Source organism: Delphinapterus leucas, chromosome 1 (assembly GCF_059928025.1).
Source record: "Delphinapterus leucas isolate spDelLeu-1000000601 "Yukka" chromosome 1, BTC_Dleu_Yukka2, whole genome shotgun sequence".
In the NCBI taxonomy this organism is placed as follows: domain Eukaryota; kingdom Metazoa; phylum Chordata; class Mammalia; order Artiodactyla; family Monodontidae; genus Delphinapterus; species Delphinapterus leucas.
Window position 1 is genome coordinate 89818505 of NC_143129.1, and position 27052 is coordinate 89845556.

The window sequence follows — 27052 nt, forward strand, 5'->3', positions numbered from 1 at the left end:
AATTGCCATTGGAATTTTGGTAGGGATTGCACTGACTCTGTAGATTGCTTTGGGTAATTTAGACATTTTAACAATATTAATTCTTCCAGTCCATGAGCATGGAATATCTTTCCATTTATTTGTGTATTGTTCAGTTTCTCTCATCAGTGTCTTATAGTTTTCAGCACAAATATCTTTTACCTCCTTGTTTAAATTTATTCCTAGGTATTTTATTCTTTGTGGTGCAATTGAAAATGGGGTTGTTTTCCTAATTTATTTTTCAGACACTTCATTGTTAGTGTATAGAAACACTTCTGATTTTTGTATTAACCTATTTTTTTAACTTGTTATAATGGAAAATTTTAAACATATGTAAAAGTAAACAAGAGAGTAAAATAAATCCAATCACCCTTCTTAAATACTTACAAAGTTTTGGCCAATCATACTTCTACCTCTCTCCCATAATATTTTGAAGTATATCCTGACATAATTTCATAATTCTAAATATTGCAATATGAATTTCTATAAGGTCATTTTTTAGCATAATCACAATACCATTATCACACCTAAAAAATTTAATAACAGTTCCTCAATATCAGAAAAATTCAGTATTCAGCTCTCTAATTACTTCATAAATTTTTAATAGTTTGAATTAAGTTCCAAATAAAGTGCATGCAGTGCATTTGGTTGGTGTGGTTTTTTTAGTCTCTTTTAATCTCTAGGTGCGCTGCCATCATTTTTTTTTAACTTGAAATTCTTTTTACTTGTGTTGATGAGTTAACTTTTAAATGGGCTGACACTTTAAGTTAGTGTATAATAATATTGAATCACTTTATACACCTGAAACTAATATAATATTTAAGTCAATTATACTTCAATTTTTAAAAAAGGAAAGGAAACAAAACAAATAAACCTTTAAGTTTATTTTAAACTATTCCCCTTTGCATGAAAGAATCAAAACACTCTTCCTGATCTAGCAGTGTCTAATGTATTTCTCTGTGACTGTCTCTGGTTTAACTTGTCTGGCTCCTTTATTCCGTAGGTGCTGATAGTTGATCTCTGTGCAGACAAGTTCTTACAGGAGGTGAGTGACAAAGGAGGTGATTATGTAATGTTTGGGTATAATTGGCCAGAAAATATGTGAAAGTACTTAGAGAAGGTGACTCAGGCAAGACTTACAGTTCCTACACATACTTGACTTGACACTGCGGCCAATCATACAAGATTGACCTGAAAAATTTGATTTGGGTTCATAGCTCACTGTCCCAATTTAGGGAAGGAGGAAACAGATTAAATGCCATTCTCAAAAGAGGTAACCCTCCCTTCAAGTCTTATGGGCTGATGTATAGGTCTCTAATTTAATTAAATTTAACAAGCATTCAGCACCAGTTATTTCTAGATATTCTGTTAGCCAGTCAGAAACTAAAGATGAGTAAGATACTCAGTTTGATCTCTCAGGCCTTATAGTTTAAAGGGGAGGGGAGAGGGAGCAGACATAGCCATAAAGTTTTAGAAATGGTGTAATAGAAACTTATACAAGATACAGTAGGGGCAGAAAGGAAGTGTCACTTATTCTGGATAGTGAAGTGGAGAGGAGAGTTAGTAAAGCCTTAGAGCAGCCCTCTGTATGTAACCTGTATATAGTTTTGTGAGCACTGAGGGCAGGGTGAAAAGAATGTTTCCCAAGACTGTCTTTTTTCAGAATCAGTCAGCTCGTCACATGTGAAGCACCATTTATTTGGGGATGATCTTTGTAATATAGCATAAGACTTGGAGATGAGAAGCATTTTGTGGGAAAGTACCAGAAAATTTTATAAGGCATATTATTTATTTTTCTTAAATGTAATGAAGATGTATGCACCATAAGTTTTGTGGATTCTGCTCAATGTAGGGAAGGAAGCTTGAGACTGACTCTTCAGCCAAAATATATACAAAGCCACCTGTGGACTTTGAGGTACTTAAATAAGGCATGTTTGAGACTTTCTCAAAGCTCATGAAAATCTCAATTTCTTCTCTTAAGGTATCTGATGAGGATGAAATTCTACCACCTAAACTCCAGGCTGCCCTGATACAAATTTTGGAAGAACGAAACGAAATTTTGGCTCAGGAGCAGAATTTTTTACAAGGTATGAGACAAGTGGTCTGAGGATTTAAGGTCAAGGCAGTAAATACCAAATGCCCAGCACCCTGCCAAAGCATATGCAATAGCAGTATGAGATTGCCTGTGCCTTCATAAGCTTATAGTCAGCTTTCTTGCTCACCCTCAGCTGTGCCAAGTCCCCTTCTATTTCAGGACTTTTGCACTTGCTCAGTTCCATGTATGGAATGCTATTCCCCTAGATATCCACATGGCTCCTGCTCTTTGTGCTTGCAGGACCATGCGCAAATGTCACTTTCTTAGTGAGGCCTTTTCTGACTGTCCTGTTTAAAATTGTTCCTGTTCCCTTAGCATGTCCTATCCTCCTCCCTGACCTTATTTTTCTCCATGGCTTTCATCACCATCTGATGTGCTAAAATGTAAGTTCCATGAGAGCAGTGACCGTCTATTTGTTTTCTATTTCCAGTACTTTAAACAGCATTCAGTAAATAGGTATTCAATAAGTATTTGTTGAATAAAAGGATGAATAATATTTTATGGGTGGCTTACTCTGTGCCAGGCATTGTTTTAAGCACTTAGCATACATCTTATTTCATCCTTGTAATATCTTTATGAAGCAGGTGTTATGATTTAATCCCCATTCTACAGAGGAGAACACTAAGGCTGTTTACCAATGGGGAACATTAGAGAAGGGGCAGGTTTAGAGGACTAACTAAAAGTTCAGTTTTTAATATTAAGTTTGAGATACCTATTGGACATCCAATACCTGGCAGACTTTCAGCTGGAGATATCAAGTAGGCATTTATTTACGTGAATTTGAGATTCAGAGGAAAGATTTGGGCTAGAGACATACATTTAAAAGTTGCTATTTTAAAGCTGTGGGAACAGATGAAATAGCCCAATAGAGTAAGTATAGAGAGAAAATTAAAAAGATTTAAGGATTGAGCCCTGGTTGGGAATGATGTGCTTAGATTTCCAACTTTTGGTAGTTGGGAAGAGGAGAAGGATCCAGCAAAGGAGACTAAAAGGAGCAGCTAGTGAAGTAGGTGAAAAACCAGGAGTATGTGATATTGTAGAAACTGAGTGAAGAAAGTATTCCATGAAGGAAAGAGTAAGCAGTTATGTTTTTTTGTTTTTATTTTTGTTTTAATTTTTATTGGAGTATAGCTGCTTTACAATATTATGTTAGTTTGTACAGTACAGCAAAGTGGATCAGGTATATGTATACATATAGCCCCTCTTTTTTGGATTTCCTTCTCATTTATGTTACCACAGAGCACTGAGTAGTTTGCTGTGCTATACAGTAGGTTCTCATCAGTTATCTGTTTTATAAATGGTATCAATAGTGTATATATGTCAACCCCAATCTCCCTAACCCTAAAAGAAATAAAAAACAAGCCTTAAACTAGATGAAGGCATTTTCAACAAATATAACTAACAAAGGAATAGTATCTAGAATTTAGTTTTTAAAATTCCTACAGTTTAAAAGTAAAAAGATGAACAACCCAAGAGGAAAATGGGGGAAAGATATGAACAGTCATTTCATAGAGGAGGAAACATGAAAGGCCAATAAATATATGAAAAGATACACAACCCCATCAAAATCAGGGAAATGTAAATTAAAACCACAGTGAGATACCATTTTATACCCACCATATTGGCAAAAATTTAAAAGTCTGACAGTATCAGGTGTTGATGAGAATGTGTAAGTTACTTCAACCCCTTTAGAAAAACAATTTGGCATCATCTAGTAACATTAAAGGTGTACATATCCTGCAACCCAACAATTCCATTTTAGATATATACACAGAGAAACTCTTGTACATTATAACTAGGAAACAAGTACAATAATTTTTATAGTGTTATTGTATGTGATAGCAAAAACTGAAACAACCTAAATGTCCACTGACAGGAGAATATAGCATTTAAAAAAAAGAAGCTTAAAAACACACATTTTGAAGATCTGGCGTGCTGCAACTAAGACCCAACACAGCCAAATAAATAAATATTTTTTTAAAAACACGTTGAATTAAAACAGTAAGTTGCAGAAGAATATAATGTTTTATATAATGTTCAAAGACATACAAGACCTAACAATATGTTGTTGGTGTTGGATGTGTATGGTAAGACTGTAATGTAAAGCAAATGATACACACAAAATTACAAAAAATGGTCACCCTCTATTGCAAAGTAGGGGAAGAACACCACTGAGAGAGCATCACACAGGGAACTTCAGAGATACACGTGATGTTCTATTCTAAGCTTTGTGGTGGGCACTTGTGTGGTCGTCTCACTCCTGATCTTATGAAATATTCATACATGTTACGAATCTATAAAGTTATTCATTAAAACAGAAACAAAGAATGGAAAATAAGTTATAGAAAAACATAATTTTTTAAAGAAAGGGAATTAGGTGTAAGAAAGTAGGTACAACAGGTATAAACAACTCTTCCAAGAAATTTTTTGCTGCAAACTGGAGGATAGATGGGACAGTAACTGGAGGTGATGGGAGAGTGGGGCAAAAGTGTTAATGATAAAGTAGTGATGGATTCTCAGCTGCAGAAAGAAAGAGATGAGAAGGAAGTCTGTTGAACAAAATATAACAAATATAACAAAAATCTAGATTAGAATAAAAGTGTAGGGACTTCCCTGGTGGTCCAGTGGTTAAGATTCTGCTTTCCAATGAAGAGGACATGGGTTCGATCCCTGATTGGGGAACTAAAATCCCACATACTATGGGGCAACTAAGCCCACGTGCCAGAACTAGAGAAAAGCCCACGCGCTACAGCTAAGACCTGATGCAGCCAAATAATAAAAATGAAATTTTTAAAAAAAGAATAAAAATGTAATGTCGGAAGAGAGCTCAGAAATGGCCTAATCAGCCACCTCATTATACAGATATGGAAAGAGAGGCGATGAGAGGTAAAGCAAGTTGCCCACTATTCTACAGCTGCTTCATGGTAGAAGTCTGATTAAACCTGGGTCCCAGATCCCCAGTCAGCCCACGGGAAAGAGCAAGAGACATTGTGAGGAAAAGAATACTATTTTGTTATGGGAGGAAAAGGAGGAGTCTAAGTTGAACCTGAGGTTTGAGCCTGGAACCTGGAAGGCAACACATTGTGCTATATTATAGTGGTTAAGAGTCACTTGACTTGGGAGTCCTGCAGCTTCTCCATGGTACTGGATGAGGGGACCCTGGAGAATGTCTTTGATTTGAGCCTCAGTTTCCTCAGCTGTAAAAGGGAAATAATAGACTTACCTCACTGGATTATTTTAAAATTTGTAAAAGCACTCAATACATTATTATTTATTATGGAATAATCATGATGCAATATGAAATGAGAAAGTTGAGAGAGAAACTGATTTGGTGGAGAAATATAATGAATTTGGTTTTTGGCATGTATTGTTTATTTGATTTGTAGTCTACCAATTTCCCAAAAGAACCTGAGATGGTGACTTTTTTTGTTTTTTTGGCTGTGCCGGGCAGCTTGCAACATCTTAGTTCCCTGACCAGGGATCAAACCCATGCCCTCAGCAGTGAGAGCACAGAGTACTAACCACTGGGCCTCCAGGGAATTCCCTAGATGGTGACTTTTAGACAAATGGAATGTAAGTGCTAATGGGACAGCCAAATGATGATCACCTATAGGTAGCCTGAAAATGTAGAAAGTGAATTTTGGTGAAATATCAGGACTGGAGATCTGAGGTTGAGAATTATTGGCAAAGAAAGCCAGCTCTCTCTTATATACCAGTTAGCTCTTTAAGGAAAGGAATGTTGAAGAGAAGGGGTCCAACGACCATGCCTAGGAAGAAGAAGAAGAGGCAAGAGCAAAACAAATGTTTGGTCCTAAAGGCAGGGGAGGAATCAGGAAATCAGGAGAGCATAAAGTTGTGGGAGACAAGAGGAATGAGGAGGAGGTCAGTGCAAATGCAGCATAGAGTTTAAAGGAGGGTAAAAATAGAAAAGGAGATTAAATTTGGCTGGTTCTCACTGGTGGCCTTTGAAAGAGCCATTACAGTGAAATCACAGATGTGCAGACCACAGTATGCGTGGGAAGAACATGAAGGTAAGGATATAAGCCATTTGCTTTTTTTCAGGTCATGAAGAGTACAAGAAAGCTAAGAATGAGGATTCCTACATTTATTCTCTGTCCTTTAATCTGTGATCCCCTAGGCGTCACTTTTATAACTGGAGCCAGTGTCCCTATAAACACAAAACTTAGGGGATTTTTCCCCCCTTCTTTCTTTCTTCGTTCATTTTGCAGAAGATGTGACACTCAACTCTCTGGTGTCCGAAGCATTTGTCAGGTTTTTTGTTGAACTGGTGGGACATTATTCTTTGAGCATGACTGTCACTGAGCATGGGGAGCGTGTATTCCAAAGGGAGCCATTCCGTAAATCCCACACCTCCCGAAGTGTACGCCACTTCCTGGATCTCTTCATGGAAACTCAGATGTTTGCAGGATTCATCCAGGACCGAGAGCTTCGGAAAAGTGGGGTGAAAGGTCAGTTTCATCATAAAGTTCTCCCTCTGTATTTAGTGAGTACTTGAAAGATTTGAAAATAATATTAAAAAAAATAGCATAAAGCTGCAAGGGCTCACTGTGAGTTATTATGGGAAACATTTATTTTGTGATATTGTTTTAGCTACGGAAGTACATTGGTAGTGAGTACAGAGTTTTATTCAATTGATTTTCAGTCTTAAATGTATGGCAGTTTCATCAACATGAGTTTTTCTTGTAGGTTTGTTTGAGGTCCGGGCCCTCCAGTATTTGGAAACAATTCCTGAGTCTGAGCCCAGTGGAGTGAATAGAATTTTGCGGACTCTTGGTAAGTTGCTGTGTTTTCCTGTTAGATAAATATAGTTAAAAAAAAAAAAAAACTTTTGCGGTAAGCATGCCTCATCACAAAAGCTTTATCATCACATCAACAATATAACCTCAAGGAGGGTGACCAGAAACCATGACCCTATTTCCAAAGTGTTTTGGAGAAAGACAAAACTCTTTCTCAGAGGTTAGGATTCTCCATCAGAGTCGTCCATGGGGCTGTTTTCCTCAGATGAAGCTCCCTCATGATATAAGAATTTTGGATATCATGATTATTAATCTTTTCTAGGCCACATCCCTGGAAGAATCTTATTAGAATCTGCACCTTTCCCCAGAAAAATACACTTGGAGCATACAAACAAATTATGCATATAATTTTAGGGTGTTAATGGACCCCCTTGAAGCCCGTCCATATGCTCCAGGTTAAAAATACCTGGTTCAGAGGGCATCTGAGGCAAAAGAGGATTTCCTGCAAGTCTCTAATTTTACTCTTCATAAGGAAACACAGTTGTTTATGATTTTTCAATTATAGTTAACTTTTAATTATCCAGTATGATGTAGGAGAACAGTGGTGTGGTAGCCCCAAACAATGAAGAACCTGTACTCTATGGTATTTATATTGATCTTTGAAATATATGCCCCCCTAATTAAAATTAGCCCCTAATTAGCTGAGAGACCATGGACAAATTATGTCTAGGGCTATTATTTCATCTTTATACCATGGTGTTAGATTAGATCAGTGGTTCTCAGCTCTGATTACAATATTATAATCTCTGGGGAATTTAAATGAAAATCCAGGGAATTTCCTGGCGGTCCAGTGGTTAGGACGTCACGCTTCCAATGCAGGGGCATGGGTTCGATCCCTGGTCAGGGAACTAAGGTCCTGCAAGCTGTGTGGTGCGGCAAGAAAAAGAAAAAACAAAAAGAAAATCCACCCCACACCAGGCTCCACAAAATCTCTGGGGAGCAGGACAGCTGATTTTAACCTACAGTCAGGTTTGAAAACCATGGGATTAGATGATGTCTCAGTTCTCTTCTACCTCTACAATTAGAAATGTGGGGATTTTGTGTGTGTGTGTGTGTTTGGTTTGGTTTGGTTTGGGGTTTTTTTGGTGGTTAAACACATCAACTGATAGCTTGAGATGGCAGCTTACTTCTGGGCTGTTCTGAATGACTAGGGTTAATCCCTTGCCTCAAATAATGTATAATAAATAAAAATGAACTAATGAGAGTTCACTCTACTTTTTTTCCTTTAGGAAGTAAAATGAAATTTCTTCAGAAGAAATGAAACCTTTGATTGACAGCCACCATCCTAAATAGAACAGAAAGTGACAAAGAAACTATTTTTCCAAGAGTCAAGATGTCCTGAAGTATTCTACAAAGTCTTGAAAGTTGAAAGGTTACAGAGCGGGCCAGGTTCTCGGAGCAGGATTCTCCTGTTGCTGCTGTAGTAATCACTGGAGAATTGTTGGGAGTGGTCTGGAACCAATGCTCCCTTTACTCTGCCTCCAGATTTTTTTTAAGTGGCCTTTCTTTTTGATTCTTGAGCTCATTCTTTGTGTTTTGAGCTTAGTCTATGAAGGCACTTGTCTTTTACAAGAAAGAGGTGGTGTTGCATTTTAAAAACAGCTCAAAGATGAGCACAATGAGAAAAGTGCTGCATTTAAGGTACTACGGAGGCATGATAGAAGTAGAGGACTAGCCCTTCACACATAATTCTCATCACTGAAATACCATGGCAGCTTTAAACCTATGGGCTGTTTGAGCTGAGCTAAGGACTATACTCGTCTTTTTTTTTTTTTTTTTGGTCTAATGCTCTGTCTAGGGGAATCTCACTTATGTGGAAGCCCTATGTATTATCACTGTTATTGAGTATCTTATAAAAATAGACATTTTATAGCGCCTCCTCCACATTGTGTGGCACTTGGGTAGCTTGTCCCACGCATGTCAACATTAAACTTTGGGGAATTATAGCTAATGGGGGACTTCCCTGGCAGTCCAGTGGTTAAGACTCCATGCTTCCACTGCAGGGGGCACGGGTTTGATCCCTGGTCCGAGAACTAACATCCCCCATGCATATTCCACATGCCGCATGGCATGGCCAAAAACAAGAAAAGAAAAAAATATATAACAGGAAAATGTCCTTTAAGGGCATGAGAACTACCTTCTTTTTTAGTGTCCACCATGTGCCATGAATGGTACATGTATGTATGTCATCTTGTTTAGTCTTTAAATCAACTATATTTGCATCTGCATTTTACTAATGAGGAAAATGGAATTCAGAGTTTAAATAACTTTAAACTGAAGCTAGGACTATTAGTTTATGAACACATAGAAAGTTGGTTATTCCTACAGATGGAAATTTGAACTCTGTGGGACTATAGTTATTGAAAAAGCTTTTTTTTTGTTTTTGTTTTTTAAGCTGAAGTGTACCAGAGTCAACTTGCAGCTCTGAGAATAAGGGACTTCAAACTATAGGTGTCTAGATGAGACTTTTTTTGGTTCCTCTAGAAATGTTGGACTTTTTGCTCTAGTTAAATTGGACTCAGAATATGGACATTTCCTGGGCACACACCACATAATCACTCCAATCCATAATATCTAAAGTAGTAGTAGTGGTATGAAAGAGGAATTTGTCAGCATTGGTGTAACGCTAATTGATAAATGTTACAGCAAGTATCAGTTTGTTTTCTTCAACTCCTGCTGATGGCTTTAACTGGGATAAAAAATATTCAAACTTAAAGCATTATAAGTTGTGTTATGATACAACTTATTAACTTGTGCAGTATTGTCACTACAACCCATTCAGGTGTGCGTGAATGGATCTGAAGCAGACACCATTTAAGATGGGTGCTGTATAATTCAATTCCTATAGATGTGGGCCAAGAAAATAGAACTAGGCCTATGTTAAAAAAAAAAAAAAAGCTTATTAAGCAGCTTACCTCAGTGGGGCTTTTACCAGACATTTCCCCATTTGGTCTCCTCTAACACTCCCACCCTGAGGGAACAATTAGTAACTGGGAATTGAGTGTTTATAAAATGGGGGTATAAGGTGTTACTGTGGTGGATCCCAGACATCCCTCTGTGAGGAGACCTTTTCTTCAGGGATGGGAGTCTTATCCCTGCGATCTGAAGCTGCTTCCTTTTCTTCAGTCTGTTTTATTTTTTGTTTGTAAAGTATTACAAATTCTGGACACACTTGTAAAATAATCGCTGAAAATTTGTATAAAATGTTTACAGATCTTTTAATGAATAAACAAACACAAAAAATTCCATGGATCTTCTGGAGAATTTGAAATAAAATTGTTTAAGCTGTAAAGATATTTTACTTCACTTAAATCTATAGCTAACACATTTATCTAATGGTAGGTAAAAGGTAATCGATCCAAGACTAACCAAGCTTAATTACAGTGGCCAACATTTCCAGGCTCTTGGCAAAGTCGGGGTCTAGATTTGCACACTGGGCACGGTATATATAGTCCGACTACCTTATTTGGTCTTTCCCTGCTTAGTCAAAAGGAACTGGAAGCCAGGAACCAGAGACTGGGCACCAGCAGTAGCAGGAGTGGTCGGAGGCAATGAGAAACTATTCTATTACCAGAAGTTCTAAAGGCAAAATGATTGGATTTTATACACGCCCTGAATGCGAAATCACAGTCTTTTTAAAAGATGGGATTAGCGGGTAGTTATCTAGCGCTGGGGGCGAGATCAGGTTCGTTTTGTTACGCAGAGTCTAAAGCTTCGCAATTTTAATTGGAGACTAGCGCCCACTTCCAGAATCTGTGAAAGAACTGCACTTAGTGCAAAGACCCTCGGGGCGCCGAGAACGAAGAATGATGGGGATACAGCAAGGAAGTGCAAAAAGAGAGAAGTTTAACGGAAGAAGGTGGAAGGTTAGGAGAGTAAAGCCGAGGTGGGAAACCAGTATCTTGCTCCCCGCCAAATCCTGCAGCCAGTTCCCTCCAAAAGTTTTAAAGGATTCCCCAACCAAATATCAGCGTCCTGGAGGAACCCAAAAGTCCCAACTCCTCTCCACTTTGCTGCCAGTCGGAGGCAAAACGGTAGAGCACGTGGGGACAGGAAGTTGAGATGTACCGCTGACTAGGGGAAACCACAACGTGACGTCAATTCCGACCAAAACAAAATGGCCGGGCAACTTCTAGCGAGCGCGCCATCAGAATTAACTTAGGCGCCAAAGCTGATGCGCAGGCGACGTCATTACGTTAGCGTAGGGCGCAGGAGTATTTAAGTGAACCTGAGCCAGCGCAGAGTCGGAAAACTTCGGCGAACCTAAGAATGGCGGGTACGGGTTTGGTGGCCGGAGAGGTTGTGGTGGATGCGCTGCCGTATTTTGACCAAGGTTATGAAGCGCCTGGTGTACGGGAAGCGGTAAGTTCGTGGTGTCTGTGTAACTGACTCAGCGCTCGCTGGCCCTTAGTGCTGGAAGAATCGCTTAACAATTTGCTGCCTCTACCCTGGCCTCTGTTCTCGTTCTTAGGCTGCGGCATTGGTGGAGGAGGAAACACGCAGATACCGACCTACCAAGAACTACCTGAGCTACCTGACAGCCCCGGATTATTCCGCTTTTGAAGTAAGATGTGATGTTTTGAGCCTAGCGTACGAACCAGGATCCTGTGAATCCTTATTTTGGATTGAGAGGCTTCGCCACGTAGAAGTGAATTTTAAATTCCAGCTTTAACTGTTACTTGCTTAGCTACTACTTACCCTGTTGTATAGGTATTGTCAGTCAGTTGAAAATAGCTACACAGATAAGCCTTCCCCGGGGTTCTTATTTCTGAGAACCACGGAAGGACTTTGTGGGGCTCCGCGAACTGACCTAACAATGCAAAATTTAGTGTTACGTTTTTCTGAGATAGGTTTATTGCGTAAATTCTCAAAGGGATCCTCTTCTCTCTAATTAAGGACTACTGTAAAACAAGTGATCTAGGGTTTTTAAAATATATTTACAAAAGCCTAATTACCTAAGCCTCTGAGAACCACTGGAGGGCGGCCTTTGTATCAAAAGTCTTAAAATATTTACTGGGTGGACGTGAATGACTGTACAGATAAATCATATCTAAGTGAACCATATCAAACCATTTAGCTATTTAGCCCAGAAGTGCACCCAAAATACTATTTAGGGTCTAATTAGCTGAATGAAATGTAAAATATCATTTCTAAGTTAATGGATTCTGTTAGGTGTTTTTTTCCCCCATTACAGTTAACCACTTATTTATGAAAGAATTCTGTTATTAAAACGCAGGATTTCCTATTGAAGTAACATGAAAAAAAATATTGGTTAAGTTTTAAGTAGGAGAGAGATGTTCCTATGGCATGCTGTTTTCCCATGCTTTTTGTAAATGATGTTGCCCAAATATAGATGTTATCACATTAAGAACTAAGGACAGTAATGGGTACTTATTAGCTTGATTTCTGAAAGTTTTAGATAACTGCATTCAGTCACAAACTTTTAAATACTTGAGCTAGTTTTCTTTTTACCTCTTTTAGATACAACCTGTGTTTCCTGTCTTTATAATTAGTATGCTGATTAGTTAACACTTTCTAATAGTGGAAGCTAATAGTGTACTGAGTTCACTGTCTCAGTCCTAAAAACAGCTCTGTGAACTATATAACTGTATGTTTATTATCCCAATTTTTTAGATGGGAAAACTGCAGGTTAGGCTAACTAATTTGCCCAAGACCTTAAGCACTCCTCAAACTGCCTTTGAACTGCTCTTTCATTGATTCATTTAACAACTATTTCTGAAAATCGATTCTATTCGAGTTATTGGGGAACAGGAGTTTAAATTCTAGAGTGTGGAGACAGATAAATCAGAAAATATCAGATTATTGATAAAGCTATACAGAGAATTAAAGTAATGATGTGATATAGAGTGACTGGGTGACTGCTTTAGATAGGATGGCTGAGGAAGGCCTGTCTAAGCTGAGAATGAGAATGCTCTATGAGCAGGGATCTTTTTTGTCTTCTTCAGCACTGTATTTTCATCACCTAAAACAGTGTTTGGCACACGATAGGAACCCAGATATTTATCACTGAATGTATGAAGAGTGCCTAAGGCAGTTTAATGAATGCTTAATGTGTGCAATTCATGCCTGGAGTTCTTCTTATGACTTAGCCCTGTGAGAATTGGCTCATTCTTTGAAGAGAGTTGAGTTAAAATTCCAGATCTGTCACTTACTAGCCATGTGGTGTTACGTGGCTGAAGATTGGCTTGTACTATATTTTTGTAGTTTCTGTCTTACCTAATTGTTAGTTTTTACTCTGTCACTGTGCATAGCCTTCTAGCTAGAAAGCCTTAGTTTCTGCAGGAAACTAAGTAACCACATTTTCTTAGAGTTGTGTGAAACTCAGCAATAGTCCAAAAAAAAGTCTTTCTCCAATGAAGACATGCTTAATGCACAATTTTTAAGCAAGGAATGTGACCTCTGGAAGGTCTTTTTTGCCTGCTCTTTAGTCTAAATGGAATAGGATGTTGACCAAAACACTGGACTTAAAGAGGTAGAGCTATACCACATTTTTTTAAAAATAGTAAAATTGTTAGAGCAAACAACAGAACCAGGTCCTTTTGTCCCTTCCCCTGTTACTCCTTTGCAAAGAGTAAAGTGAAAAGAGCAGCCAGGATCAAAAAGAAGGTATAGGTTTAGGCTCATAGCGCTAAAGCAAATTATTTTATGTCCCACGTCCTCTTCTCTCTTCCCATGCCCCCAGTGAATACTTAGATCCATAGTTCTCAACACCGGCTTGACTTTACAATCAACTTGTGAGTTGAAAGCAAAAGTTATAATCACGTCCTGTAGTGGGGGAGAGGAGTGATAATGTGAATTGTATTGGAATTGTTTTTGAAACTCCCATTTGATTCTAAATGTGTGCTGGACTGAGAACCACTGATTTAGGATTAATCCTTTTCTCTGAGGGCCCCTTTACATATGAAGTGTGTGTGTGCCTGTGCACTTCTCCAGATTCTAGAGAGCACTGACTGCAGAGAAGACCTGGGGGGAAGGGAAATGATCCGTTAATAATGGATAGTAATACAGTTTGTTGATATGATTTTGGAAATAATTCTTTCTTCAATTTACACATCAGACCGACATAATGAGAAATGAATTTGAAAGATTGGCTGCTCGACAACCAATTGAATTGCTCAGTATGAAACGGTAAGTCCTATTTCTGGGTTCAGCTGGCCTCAAATCATTGTTTAATTTTAATTTATTAGTAAAACTGCTGTAGCCATGTTAAAATAAATGTGGAAGAGAAAAAATTCTTGTCTGTTTTTATGCATTTATGTTTTTTCATGTAATAGTTATAATAGTGGTTCATATAATCTTATGTTAATGTTCAAAAATATTCTTTGCACCATTATTTAAAAATGCAAGCTATTTTAAAATCCAGTAACAGGGGAATGGTAAATTGTAACTAAGTTCATGTTTAAGAATTCCCGAGGAAAGGTTCCTGATTAGACATGTAGTGCTTCGCTCTTACACAGGCAACATTAGTAAACTCAGAGTACCTGCATAGTTTGACTTTGGTTCTACTGTCTCCCTTCCCATACCACTTTACTACAAAACTGTTTCAGGAAAAAAACCAAAACACCCTTTTGTTACTTTCACTAAATTGGAGAATTGGGTTGCTTAACATCTGAGGTCCCCTTCAGCTCTAAGGAAACTATGAAATTATGAGAACCAGTAACTAATCTGGCAGAGCAGAGAGGGCCACATGAACAATAGGGTTATCCTCTCAGCATATGTACAGATTAAAAGAGAGATTTTAGTCTATAGAACCGAAGGACCAGATTTTTTTCTTTTCTTGTGCTCCATTTCCTATGTGGCTTGAATGATAAAGGCAGGAAAACTCCTAGGACTCCTCAGTTCTGTTTCCAGGTGCTTCTGCTCTAAAGATTTTCATGATAGTAACTCCTTCATAACAGTATATTTTGAACCCATAAGTAGGTCATGATCCTTTAAGCAGTAGATTGTGAAGTAAGTTTAGTAAGACACCACAGCACTTTTTTAAGGAAGTAGGATAGAAAATATCAGAATGCATTGCATGTAAAGGTAAGTTTTGTTTTGTGAAACTTGTGTTCAGCTGTGTGTATTTGTGTACTGGATCACAGTGTAAAATATTTCTTACTGTGGGTTTAGAAGTTCCCAAAATGCTACATTCATGATGCATGTGTAAAGCTTGTTTTGTTTTTTTTTTTTTTTTTTAAACAAAATGGTTTATCACTTCTTAATCCCAGTTGCATATCCCTCAATTTTTCATAGGAATGATTTGGAGTTTTTACAATACCTAGTAAAAATAACAAAATGGAAATTAGAAGTTAGTTTGTAGTAACTCAGTAATGAGCTGAGATTTATGAAGAGTGTATGTTGCTGGCTATGTTGGCAGTGTTGAAGGACTGGGTACTATGAAGACAGAGAAAAGGCTGAATTCAAAATGTAAAAATTATTATACCCCTTTGCCATTTTTTCTCTAGAGGGGTGTAGGTACGTGGGTGGGATGGTGGATGGATGTAGGTGCATACTTTTTTCTATCCTTTTTTCCCTTAATGTATTACAAACATCTTAATGTTTAACTATTCTTTAATAACATTTAATAGCTAATATAACAGTACGTTATATGAATGCACAGTGTAGCTTATTGAATTGTTCATTAAAGTGAACAATTTTTTGTTACTGTGTATAATGATGCTAAATCTTATTTGTAAATTGATTGTTTCTTAGGATAAATAGATTTCTTATTATTTCAAGGTCGGCATCTTATCTTCAGTCTTCTGTAGTTTTTACAGTGTGTGTAGACCCATGAGGCATTCTGTTGGGAGGAGAAAGAAAGGTTTGGAGGAATATGTGGTTTTATTTCATTGTTGTTTAATTTCAGATATGAACTTCCAGCCCCTTCCTCGGGTCAGAAAAATGACATTACTGCGTGGCAAGAATGCGTAAACAATTCTATGGCCCAGTTAGAGCATCAAGCGGTTCGAATTGAAAATCTGGAACTAATGTCACAGCATGGATGCAATGCCTGGAAAGTGTATAATGAGTAAGAAGCCTTTTTCGTTTCTTTTAAACCCATGCCACCTTTAGTCTTGTTTTTTTTTTTAACATCTTTATTGGAGTATAATTGCTTTACAATGGTGTGTTAGTTTCTGCTTTATAACAAAGTGAATCAGTTATACATATACATTTGTTCCCATATCTCTTCCCTCTTGTGTCTCCCTCCCTCCCACCCTCCCTGTCCCACCCCTCTAGGTGGTCACAAAGCACCGAGCTGATCTCGCTCTGCTGTGCAGCTGCTTCCCACTATCTATCTATTTTACGTTTGGTAGTGTATATATGTCCATGCCACTCTCTCACTTTATCACAGCTTACCCTTCCCCCTCCCCATATCCTCAAGTCCATTCTCTAGTAGGTCTGTGTCTTTATTCCCGTCTTATCCCTAGGTCCTTCATGACCTTTTTTTTTTTTTCTTAGATTCCATATATATGTGTTAGCATACGGTATTTGTTTTTCTCTTTCTGACTTACTTCACTCTGTATGACAGACTCTGCATCCATCCACCTCACTACAAATAACTCAATTTTGTTTCTTTTTATGGCTGAGTAATATTCCATTGTATATATGTGCCACACCTTCTTTATCCATTCATCTGATGATGGACACTTAGGTTGCTTCCATGTCCTGGCTATTGTAAATAGAGCTGCAGTGAACATTTTGGTACATGACTCTTTTTGAATTATGGTTTTCTCAGGGTATATGCCCAGTAGTGGGTCACATGTGCTGCTTAAAATTCAGGGCAAAGCATCTTGGGTGTTTTTAAACTAGGTTGATCCTCGGGACCCACAGTCTCATGTCTCGCACAGAGGACAGCAGAGGGTACAGGCGGTGGCTTGGCCAGTTGGCGATCTCCCAACAGCTGGATCTCCAGCAATGTGAAGCTTTTGTTTGGGTTTTCCCCCTCCTTTTAGTTTTGCTTAATTTTTTGTCTTCCTTTCCCCCCCTTTTTTTTTTAAATTTAAACAATTAAGACTTCAGAAGAACAGGAAGCTATGCTGTGGACAGGCACCAATTTCTTTAAAGAAACTCAATATGGACAAAGCATATGTATAAATTTCATTTTTATAAGGGGTTAGGGAGCTATTTTGTTTTTGTCCTTTATTTTTCCTGTCTTCTTTCTTTTACCCATCTCTTAGTTCTGCTTATAACACCTCACTTCCCCAGAGAAGGCCTGCCCCTCCATGGAGAATTTGGGGATTTCTTCTGGAATGGGGGGCATGAAGCCAGAAGGAGGCCTCTGTGCTTCCTCCCCACCAGGTGCAGGAACTGCTGGACTCCCTGGTGGCCTGCTCCTGGCTGGCCCTTGGGCCTTGGAGATGATAGAGGCCAAGAACCACCTGAAAGGGGAGGACCAGGGCTTGGCCAGGAGAACTCGAGAAAGAAGATCTGTATTTTGGGTTTGTCCTCTTTAAGCAGTTGGAAGCCCAGGGCCACACCAGGACTTAAGAGGGAATCCATTCCTTCTACTGCCCTTTAAAACCAGGAGTTCTGAGGTGAGGAGGGACAGAGGGTGATCATCTCATACTGCCTGGCGTTTGAACGGCCAGCCCACCCCAGCTCTACAAGCCTACCTTTCTGTTAGTGATCTTCCTCCCAGAGGATGATTCCCAGAAAAAACTGTGTGCCAAACCTCTGCCTGGGACACAGCTGGGTCTTCGGCGGGCATCTGTCACTCCTGTGAGCTCAGCACCCATCACCTCCTGCCTCCTGCATCATCGTCTTCCCAGATGTACCCGCCAGATGTCCAGGTCGTCAGACACTGCCTGAGTCCCCAAGACCCAGTTGTGACCATTGCCATAAGAACAGGGTGTCCTGAACCGGCTGCCACTGTCATCTCCTCACAGTGAGGGGTGTGCCCTGTGTGCCAGCCCCATGGTGTCACATATGGTGACAGTGTCGACCATCATCTCCCTCACTGCAGGGACTTACTGTTAGGGGCTACCCTCAGTGTAAATGTGTCTGATGGGAAAGGATGGACCTGGCTGACGGGGTGGACCATGGCCATTAGGTGCCTGTGGGCTTGTTGGCTGTGACCCTGTGATCCCACCTCCATTGTCTGTCTGTAGCCTTTCTTCCGCTCTCCAACGACTCTTGGCAGCCTCCCTCCTCCTGGACTTCTGAAGTGGGGTGTCCTCTCCCCTTGCCAGGAGAAGGAGAGCTGTCCCTGTTGCCCCTCACCTGGCTTCAAAGCAAGGAAGGGAAAAGGAATTCTTCTTTTGTGTTGTTTTTGTTTGTTTTCTCTAAACCAGCATAGGATGGATAGGGGAGATGTTGGAGGGCATTTAAGTTGGTATGTGACCAAGGAGGGCTTCCCCCCCAGAGCTGCAGCCCTTCAGCCCTGGCCTTGGGCCCTGGGAGTTTAGGAGAGACCAGCCCAGACTTGCAAACTCAGCATTATGTTTGCTCACATTCTTTCCACCTTTTCTCAAGTCCTCTTCCTCCTCCTGGGCAGATGGCTAGCTGTGCTTAGCAGGATCCAGCAGGGCAGCAGGAGGTGACCAGGCCCCTCCCTCCCCTCCCTCAGCTGAAACTCTTTGTCATCATCTGTCTCTTGTCTCTTCCCTCTGACTTCTCAGACGACCTAGAGTCTACTCTGAGGTGCAGCTGGGAGAGCACATCCCCTAACTGCAGTGCGCACCCCTTCTCTGCCCCACCTCCCCGCCTTCCCTCAGGGCAGCTGTCTGTCTGCCCATGAGCACGTGGGAAAAACAGTCCCCGGACTTGGCACCCTCACATTTCCCTGGCCACAGCCCACATTCTGAAGTCCTAGTGAGGGTTCAAGCCTAACAGTTTATTTACCTTTTGCTTATCCTTCCCTTCCGCCCTCCCCAGGTCTCTTAGCTCTGACTAAGGTCTTGGAACTGTAGGTCACAGGTGGCTATACCTTTCGGGTGAGGTGGGCAGCCTCCACGTACCCTTGTCTTGCAGGACTCCTAGCCCGTCCTTGCTTGGTGGCAGGACCTCCTTCCCTAGCTCCTGAGGCCCCGCTTGTTAGCCCCAAGCGCCTGTCTCTCTTCTCCCTCCCCTGTTCTCCACTTCATCCACCTCGGACACCCAGCAGCCGGGTGGAAGTCAGCCCGAAGTCAAGGCTGACTCTGCCCAGTCGGCAGACTAGCCTCAGTTAGGCCCAGGTAGCCGTCCTCTCCCTTAGCCACTCTTCACCTCTTCCCACTGGAGTCAGCCTTGTCGTCTCTTCCTGCCTTTTACCTGGGTCTCGGGCCTGGCAGCCGCCCTGGGGAGCATCATCTCAGCGCCACCAATTTGTTAGTCCTGTCCAAGTTCTAGGAGTTTCCAACCCTTAAAATAGCAGTCAGTTATTCTTGTCTCCTGGGATCTGTGAAAAGGATAGCCTTTGGAGGGAGGATCTGGGCCTCAGCCCTACAGATCTGAGCTCCGTTCCCCCTCAGTGAGAGGAATCAGCAAGACAGATCATAGTGCCTTATTCCATTGCCCTCCCCGCCCGACTGCCTGGCTCAGTTGGCAGTACAAGGCTTCTTTCTCCCTCTTGGTGTTCATCTGCCACTTAAACTCTCACCCCCCGCCCACAGATAGCCTCGTGGGAGGATGAACGCCCCAGTCTTTGCCCCATCCTTTCCTAAGAGCTGCAGCCAGGCACGTGACCCCCAGCCACCACAGGGCGCTCACTAGCAGCTTCTCCTGAGGCCAGGGCTGTGCTGCAGACAGGTGCACTCTCGGCCACCTCCTCCCCAGCAGGTCCCGCCTCTTACCTCCAGCCGGGAGGATGCAGTCTTTTCCTTGGAGACCAGCTCCATCTGACCCCGTCCTGGGCACCGGGACTAAGGTTGCAGGCCTTAGCACCCTCTCATCCCAGAGGCAGGGACAAGAGAATGGAATTCTCTCCTCTCACCCACGTGTGGTTCGTGCCCCCATGGCTGCCTTTCTGAGGGAGTGTATTAAATGTTTACTTAAGAAATACCGTGTTTACAGCTGGAGGAGAAACGTGCCCAATGCTGGGTGGAGATTTGACTCTCTGGACGGCGCCTGGCTCCTTTATGGCACTGCCAGTGGTGACCCCGGAGCGAATGAAGGCAGGGGACCGGGGCACAGGCCCTGCACCCCCTCTGCCCCCGACCCTGCAGTGCTAAGACCACTCACCAGTCTTGTTTTTTTAATGTGGGAAGTAGAGTAGGAGAAGTGGGATAAAAATAGTATAGCTGGACTTTCACTTGGGGTCATGTCCTAGAACTACAACCCATATGAAAGGCTTTGAGACCCATCTCAAAGTTTAAGGGGATGAACCTAACACATTTGTTGTGTAATATTGCAATAATGAGTTCTGAGGTCTGATTTACAAATCACAGCTTGGTAGAATGTAATCCTTAATGTGGGGGGTTGCTTATACAGTTAGCTCTCATTATTGCATGTTGTGCTTTATAAAGTGGCCTTGGATACTGAATTAACAAATACTGAACCATTTCTCCTAGGAGAAATATGTACATATGTATATATACACATCTCAGATAGATTATAATCTTAAATCCTTTAAAACAGCTCATCCTGGCAGATTCTGTATTTTCTTTATTTTATAAAAGAAAAGATAAAGTTCAGAAGTGTTAAGTAACTTGCCAGAGTTGGAAATCAAACTCTATCCTTTGGTCATCCCTGCATGAGACCTGAAACAAGAAGGTGGAGTATCTCCTTGTTCCAATGCAGCTGGAAATGTGCGTGCCCAGCAACTAAAATTTTTTGCTGCTCTGAGCATGTCCATGAATGATGACAAAACACTGCAGGTATTGATTTTGGGGTTACACATAAATCTGAGTGAGTAGGCAAATTCACATATACAGAATCTGCAAATGATGAGAATTGACTGTAAGTAGAGAATTAACACCAGAAACAAAAGTGCCACGAGCTCCTGTTTCTGTTCCATATAACTAGCTTTAGCTTTAGGTTTTGTTATCTATTTAGGGTTCAGTTTCCAACTTGTAAAACTCAGTGGTTAGATGATCTCCATGTCTCCTTTGAGCCCTAAAATCCCGAGTCTCTTTTAAGGCGAAAAGGCCATTAACTACACAACTGTGCATAAAACTATTTGTTAGAGTATGATTCCTGAAACAGTAAAGCAAAAATCACAAAATAATAAGTACCTTTTCTCAGGTTTTCAGAATCATGTTTAAATGTCTATTGGCCACATAAGGATCTTTGGGCAAAATCCAGAATTTAAGAAACTTAAATTCAGTTTCTATTGTGAATATGTTGCAAGGAGAATAAAGGGAAAATGGGGTTGGGATGATTAAGAAATTTGAGAACAAATCAATCCCCAAAATGTGTATTTCACAAAGTGGAAAAATGTGATCTTTGTCCTCAGGAAGCTTTATCTAGTTGAGGAGGCAAGATATTCTAGGCCAGATAACTAGTAGTTCATTTTTGGCAGTATGGGGGCAAGTGCTGCATTGTGTGTTGTGGTCCATAAACTACAGAGATCCAAAGAAAGGGACATTAAGGATTAGGACCATTATAAAAGAGTGAGATTAGGGAATGGGGGTGGGGGTTATTAAAGTATAGTTGATTTTTGTGTTAGTTTGAGGTATACAGCATAGTGATTTAGTATTTTTGCAGATTATACTGTAGGTTATTACAAGATAATGGGTATAATTCCCTGTGCTATACAGTATATCCTTGTTGCTTATCTATTTTATATAGAGTAGTTTGTATCTGTTAATCCCATACCCGTAATTTGTCCCTACTCCCCTTCTCTCTCACCTTTGCTAACCACAAGTTTGTTTTCTATATCTGTGAGTCTGTTTCTGTTTTGCATGAATTTTCATTTGTATTATTTTTTAGATTCCGCATATAAGTGACATCCTACAATATTTGTCTCTGTCCAATTTGTTTATGTCACTAAGCATAATGTTCTCTAGGGCCATCCACACTGCTGCATATGGCAGTGTTTCTTTTTTATGACTGAGTAATATTCCATTGTATATGTGTATATATGCACCATATCTTAATACAGTCATCTGTTGATGGACATTTGGGTTGCTTCCATGTCTTGGCTATTGTAAATAGTGCTGCTGTGAACATTGGGGTGCGTGTATCTTTTCAAATTAGAGTTTTCATTTTTTCCGGATATATACCCAGGAGTGGAATTGCTGTATCACGTGGTAGTTCTATTTTTAGTGGTTTTTTTTTAGGACCCTCCATGTTATTTTCCATAGTAGCTGCACCAATTTACATTCCCACCAACAGTGTACAGGGGTTCCAGAAAAGGGTGAGATTTGAATGTTTAAAGGAGAGCGAGAACATTCCAGGAATGGAGGAGAACATAGGTGAGGGGATGGGGGGTGGGGAGGAGGCATTAAATTGAAGAGAGCATTGCTTTCATCTTGCCTAGAAACCTTTAATAATTTTCCCTTACCTACAAGGTAAGGTCCAGGCTATTTAACATGATATTCAAAGCAAAAGGCTATACCTCAGTTGTAGACTTTCACTCCAGCCAAACTAGTCCTCTCCTTGGTGATTATCATAAACTCTGCCTCCGAACCTTTACTCAGGCCTTATCTCCACCTGGAATACCTTTAACTATTCTACCCAAATTCAACTTATTGAAGGCCCAACTTTAATCTGTTTCCTTTTCTTCCCTGATTAAAATTCTGCCTCTGGTACTCTCTCTCTCTTCTGAGTAACTATACAAATTATTATGCACATCACTTGTTGTACACTTAATTACATAACACTTTATAGTGTTGGTCATTCTCCTGCACATATTTTGTCTCCTCCAAACCCAATGGATGCTTCTCCAGAGGAGCTGTACTATATTTTCTTTCTCCGTGATAGGATTTGAGGGTGTCAAATATGCTAGGCAGAAAGCTTTTAGCTCTAAGTAGGTCTTGGTGCCGAACTTCTTTAAAAAAAATAGTATTTCATTAATAAGGAGAGAATTCTGTACTTGAAACTGAAGGGAAACTTTCAAGGTCAGCCCCTAATTTTACAATAAACAGACTTAGCCCAAGTGATGTCAGGTGACTCGTCAAAGGAAACATAGCTATTTAGGGCAGAGCTGGGACTAGAAGCCAAGTCTTCTGACTCCCATGATGCAGTGTGATCAGTTTCAGCATTCAGAGTACTTGAGGAGAGACCTGTGTACTTAAGAGGGAGGCTGGAAGAAGGGAGAAGACCACAAACTGGGCTTTCAGGAAGAGGTGGTTCAAAAGAAAGCTCCCTATTAATGGTTGGAGGTCAGGAATAGAGTACTAAGCTTTATTGTCCTCAGCATGGAATGAGTGTCAAAGTCAGGGAAATTGGGATGAGCTAAAGGAAAGCTGGAGAGGCACCACTTTTTGAAGACCAAATCTCTAGAGAATTGGAGTTAGTTATAGGAAATCAGTCAGTGGAGATAGGAGAATAACTCAGAAAGGCAGCAGGAAATTTGAGTCACAAAAGCCGGGAAACAATACTGGATCTAGAGCAAGAGCATAGTAGGGCCAATGTGGTTGAAATGGACTCTACTGCCTTAAGAGGAAATTGATATGGTATGTAAATTATATCTCAGTAAAGCTGTTATTTAGGAAAAGATAGATTTTGAACTTTACCCTTGAATCACTTCTCTAATGATAATAATCACATGGAACTCTGTATGGCTCAGCTTCTCCCCTCTGCTCATTAGAGCTGACTTGGACTGGAATCTGAATCTATAGCCTTCCACAACAGTTTTTTTCTGCTCTCTAGCTAGCAGTAGACGGGAGAGTGACAAGATAAATGTAGGTAAAGAAATAAAGAGATAAAAGGGAGTGTAAATGAGTGCACTCATCAGATACTTCCCATCTTGTCTATGAAAAGACAATAACAGTTTAAGAAGTAATATAAGTACACAAAATCAGAATATCAGTAAATGGTTTGGGCTCAAGAGCTCCCTCTTGCAGGAGGGAGATTCCATACTTTCCTGAAGTAGAATTCACCTCTGACACTTAACCATGTTACCTTGACCAACTTACTTTATCTTTCTTAGTGTCCTAACATGTGAAATAGAGATAATCATACCTACCTCAAAGAATTCTTATGAGAATTAAATTAGTTTTATAGAGTGTCTAACATGGTGTTTGGCACAGAGAGCTAAATTAATATTAACTATTTTTAGCAGAAAAACTTGACCTTGTATCAACTAGATAGTACACTTTTAGTTGGTACTATGTGATTTTAATGTACATTAATCTGATTTTCTTTTTCTTTTTTAGAAATCTAGTTCATATGATTGAACATGCACAGAAAGAGCTCCAGAAGTTAAGGTAAATTGTTTTTCTTCTTATTTTATAATAAAGTTGAGGTGAATCTTAATAAATAGAATGAGAAGAAAAAGGAACCATTGGACTATAGTCATATGAGAGTAAATAATTGATGATCCACTGTGTCCAGCGTCTAGTGTTGGGGTTGCCCTACCTGAGGGGAGGAGAAATAGACCTGAGGTCTGAAAACATCTCTACCAGGTCATTTGCAGTTTGCAAGTCTGCAGACATTGAAAAGGTACTTTTAGAAGGGGAAAAGTTGTAGAATAACATGTATAATCTGATTTATGTTAAAAACACAAGCAAACAAAACACCCTAATCTATACATGCACATACATATACAGGAAAGAATCTGGAAAGACACTCATCAAAACCTGAACAGAAGTTATCAGGGAGAAGGAGAAGCACATGGGAGGAGGGACTTTGGATTTTTAATCTGTTTGTGTGCATGCTTGTGTGTGTGTATTTAATTCTTCACCATGAGCATGTTTTATGAAATTTGTAATTGAAAAATAATGAGAAGAAAGTTAAAAAAAAAAAGTAAGTTATTTCCTGGAATTAGTCTATGACTATATATGTGTATATATATATACATACATATATCTGTTCTTCTCAAAGGATTAAAAATGTATTAGTTACAGATTTTTCTGCTGATTTTTGTCTTATTTTAGAATGTAGGTGGGTTGTATAAATAATTTTTTTTACAGGAAACACATTCAAGACTTAAACTGGCAGCGAAAGAACATGCAACTCACAGCTGGATCTAAATTAAGAGAAATGGAGTCAACGTGAGTATCTACAATCCCATCACCTTTTAAATTGCTTAGCACATTTTAAGATCAAGATTCAACAACATAATTCAAACAGTATTCAAATGGGGTGCCACAGGTGTCACAGAAATGCTGTTTTCTGAATCCCACTCTTCACCGCCTCTTCCTCTTTCTGAAGTATGGGCTCGGAAGGAAATGAGAGTTATAAACAAAAACTGAACGACTGCTAATTTATTCTGATCTTAGAGCACCCTGTTTTCTGCCCAGTACTTCTGCTCTGAATAGGATTTTACCTATATTCTCCTTTTAAAAGGAAAAAAGTCTATTTTTTAACTCTTGCAGGAGGGAGATTCCATACTTTCTTGATAATTTTATGTGTCTCAGGGGTTTTTTCCCTTTGTTTATATATATATATATATATTTTTTTTTTTTTTTTTTTTTTTTTTTCCTGTACGCTGGCCTCTCACTGTTGTGGCCTCTCCCGTTGCGGAGCACAGACTCCAGATGCGCAGGCTCACCGGCCATGGCTCACAGGCCCAGCCGCTCCGCGGCATGTGGGATCTTCCCGGACCGGGGCACGAACCCGTGTCCCCTGCATTGGCAGGCGGACTCTCAACCACTGCGCCACCAGGGAAGCCCCATATATATTTTTTTTAATGTTGTTCTTCATGTATTCAAATAAGTTTGTACAAATCTCTGAATATAGTCATGATTTTTTTTATCGTTTCTTTTCATTTTTGATTTGCTCTTTCCCTAACCTCCCTGCCTCCATCACCCACATCATTGTCCTTGTTCCACCTTCCCCTCATCCTCTAAGTACCCCATGTTATCAGTCTATTATGCATCTTTCCACACTGTTCTTCAAACTAATATAAATCTTCTACATGTACATGTGTGTTTCTTTTCATTTGTCCTAGAGATTTTTTTCTGGGGGAAGGGGAAGATTCCTTGAATATATGGAATTTTATCTTAGCAGTTGTAGGAATTTCTTCATCATTTTTCTTTATTGCCTCTGCCCTATTTTCTCTCCTTTTTTGTTAATCCAATTAACTACCAACTTCAATCACTCTTTCATATCTCTTCAACTCTTTCTAATTTGTTCTTTTCTAAATTAAACTTTTTATTTTGAGATAACTGTAGGTTCACATGCAATTTTGAGAAGTAATACAGAGGTCCTATACACCCTTTACTCACTTTCCCGCCTAATTACACCTCAGTTTTCGAAAATGTAAAGCTAATAGTGAAGGTTAGTGTTTTGACCCTGGCTGAAAATATATATACTATAAAAATCTTATAAGGGAAAGTTCACATTAAGTAATTTCCCCCCCTTTTTTCTTTTCTAGTTGGGTATCCCTGGTCAGTAAGAATTACGAGATTGAAAGGACTATTGTACAATTAGAAAATGAACTCTTTCAAATGAAGCAGCAACATGGAGAGGCAAACAAAGAAAACATACGGCAAGACTTCTGAAAAAGACTAATCTGGTGGGTAGAAAGGAAGGCATGTTGGGCTTTCACAGAAGATCAGACATCTGAACTGTGAAAAACAACAGCATCTTATGGTAATCATCAGTGGTTAAATGTTTAGAAAACATAGAATGTGGACTGTTATATTCTGTTTGTACATTTCAGCAAAATAAAAAATTTCAACATGGTGACTTGTTTTGTCTTGTGTTTTTGCCATTTAAAAAAAGAACTTTAGACTTTCAAAATAAGTATGACTTTATAATAATGTTCGTAGAATTAATTTTGAGTCACCAGGACCATATTTTGTACCCAAGAGATCTTTATTGAAAGTTTTCAACATGTACAAGAAGTTGGAAACTTTTGATTTATAAGTATTTCAAATAAAGAGGTAGTTGGACTTACTTGCTGGTCCAGTAGTTAAGACTCCGTGCTTCCGATGCAGGGAACACGGGTTCGATCCCTGGTCGGGGAAGTTTGCATACTGCTCAGTACGGCCAAAATAAAATGAAAGAGGTAGTTCTAAACGACTTCTTAATTACCAAACAAGACTAAAGAAATACAATGACTCCATACATGTCATCTATGATGATGATCATC

General features: G+C 39.7%; 2 protein-coding genes across 12 annotated transcripts in view; both read left to right on the forward strand.

Moving 5' to 3' along the window:
• DENND2C (DENN domain containing 2C) overlaps positions 1-9836 on the forward strand; it is a 92089-nt gene extending 82253 nt beyond the window's left edge. For 7 of the 11 annotated variants that reach the window (XM_089917409.1, XM_089917404.1, XM_022583836.3 and 4 more), the window contains 5 exons: positions 1022-1063; positions 2000-2105; positions 6343-6582; positions 6821-6907; positions 8160-9836. In XM_089917409.1, coding sequence (XP_089773535.1) covers positions 1022-1063; positions 2000-2105; positions 6343-6582; positions 6821-6907; positions 8160-8191 — 507 coding nt within the window. In that variant the 3' untranslated portion in view covers positions 8192-9836. The other 4 variants (XM_089917433.1, XM_089917437.1, XM_089917441.1 and 1 more) reach the window with 3 other exon arrangements.
• A 94-nt stretch (positions 9837-9930) lies between these two features.
• BCAS2 (BCAS2 pre-mRNA processing factor) lies at positions 9931-26646 on the forward strand. Its single transcript, XM_022584001.3, has 7 exons — positions 9931-11292; positions 11402-11494; positions 14009-14079; positions 15800-15961; positions 24171-24221; positions 24927-25007; positions 26333-26646. Exons 1-7 carry the CDS (start codon positions 11200-11202, stop codon positions 26457-26459), a joined length of 678 nt encoding a protein of 225 aa, XP_022439709.1. The 5' UTR covers positions 9931-11199; the 3' UTR covers positions 26460-26646.
• Positions 26647-27052: the final 406 nt, after the last annotated feature.

What these genes read in the sequence shown, in the direction of transcription:
- BCAS2 (XM_022584001.3), top strand. Translation starts at nt 11,200, where the DNA reads ATGGCGGGTACGGGTTTGGTGGCCGGAGAGGTTGTGGTGGATGCGCTG. An exon ending in CGCCTGGTGTACGGGAAGCG is followed by an intron (nt 11,293 to 11,401) that starts GTAAGTTCGTGG and finishes TCTCGTTCTTAG; the next exon opens with GCTGCGGCATTGGTGGAGGA. An exon ending in AAAGAGCTCCAGAAGTTAAG is followed by an intron (nt 24,222 to 24,926) that starts GTAAATTGTTTT and finishes TTTTTTTTACAG; the next exon opens with GAAACACATTCAAGACTTAA.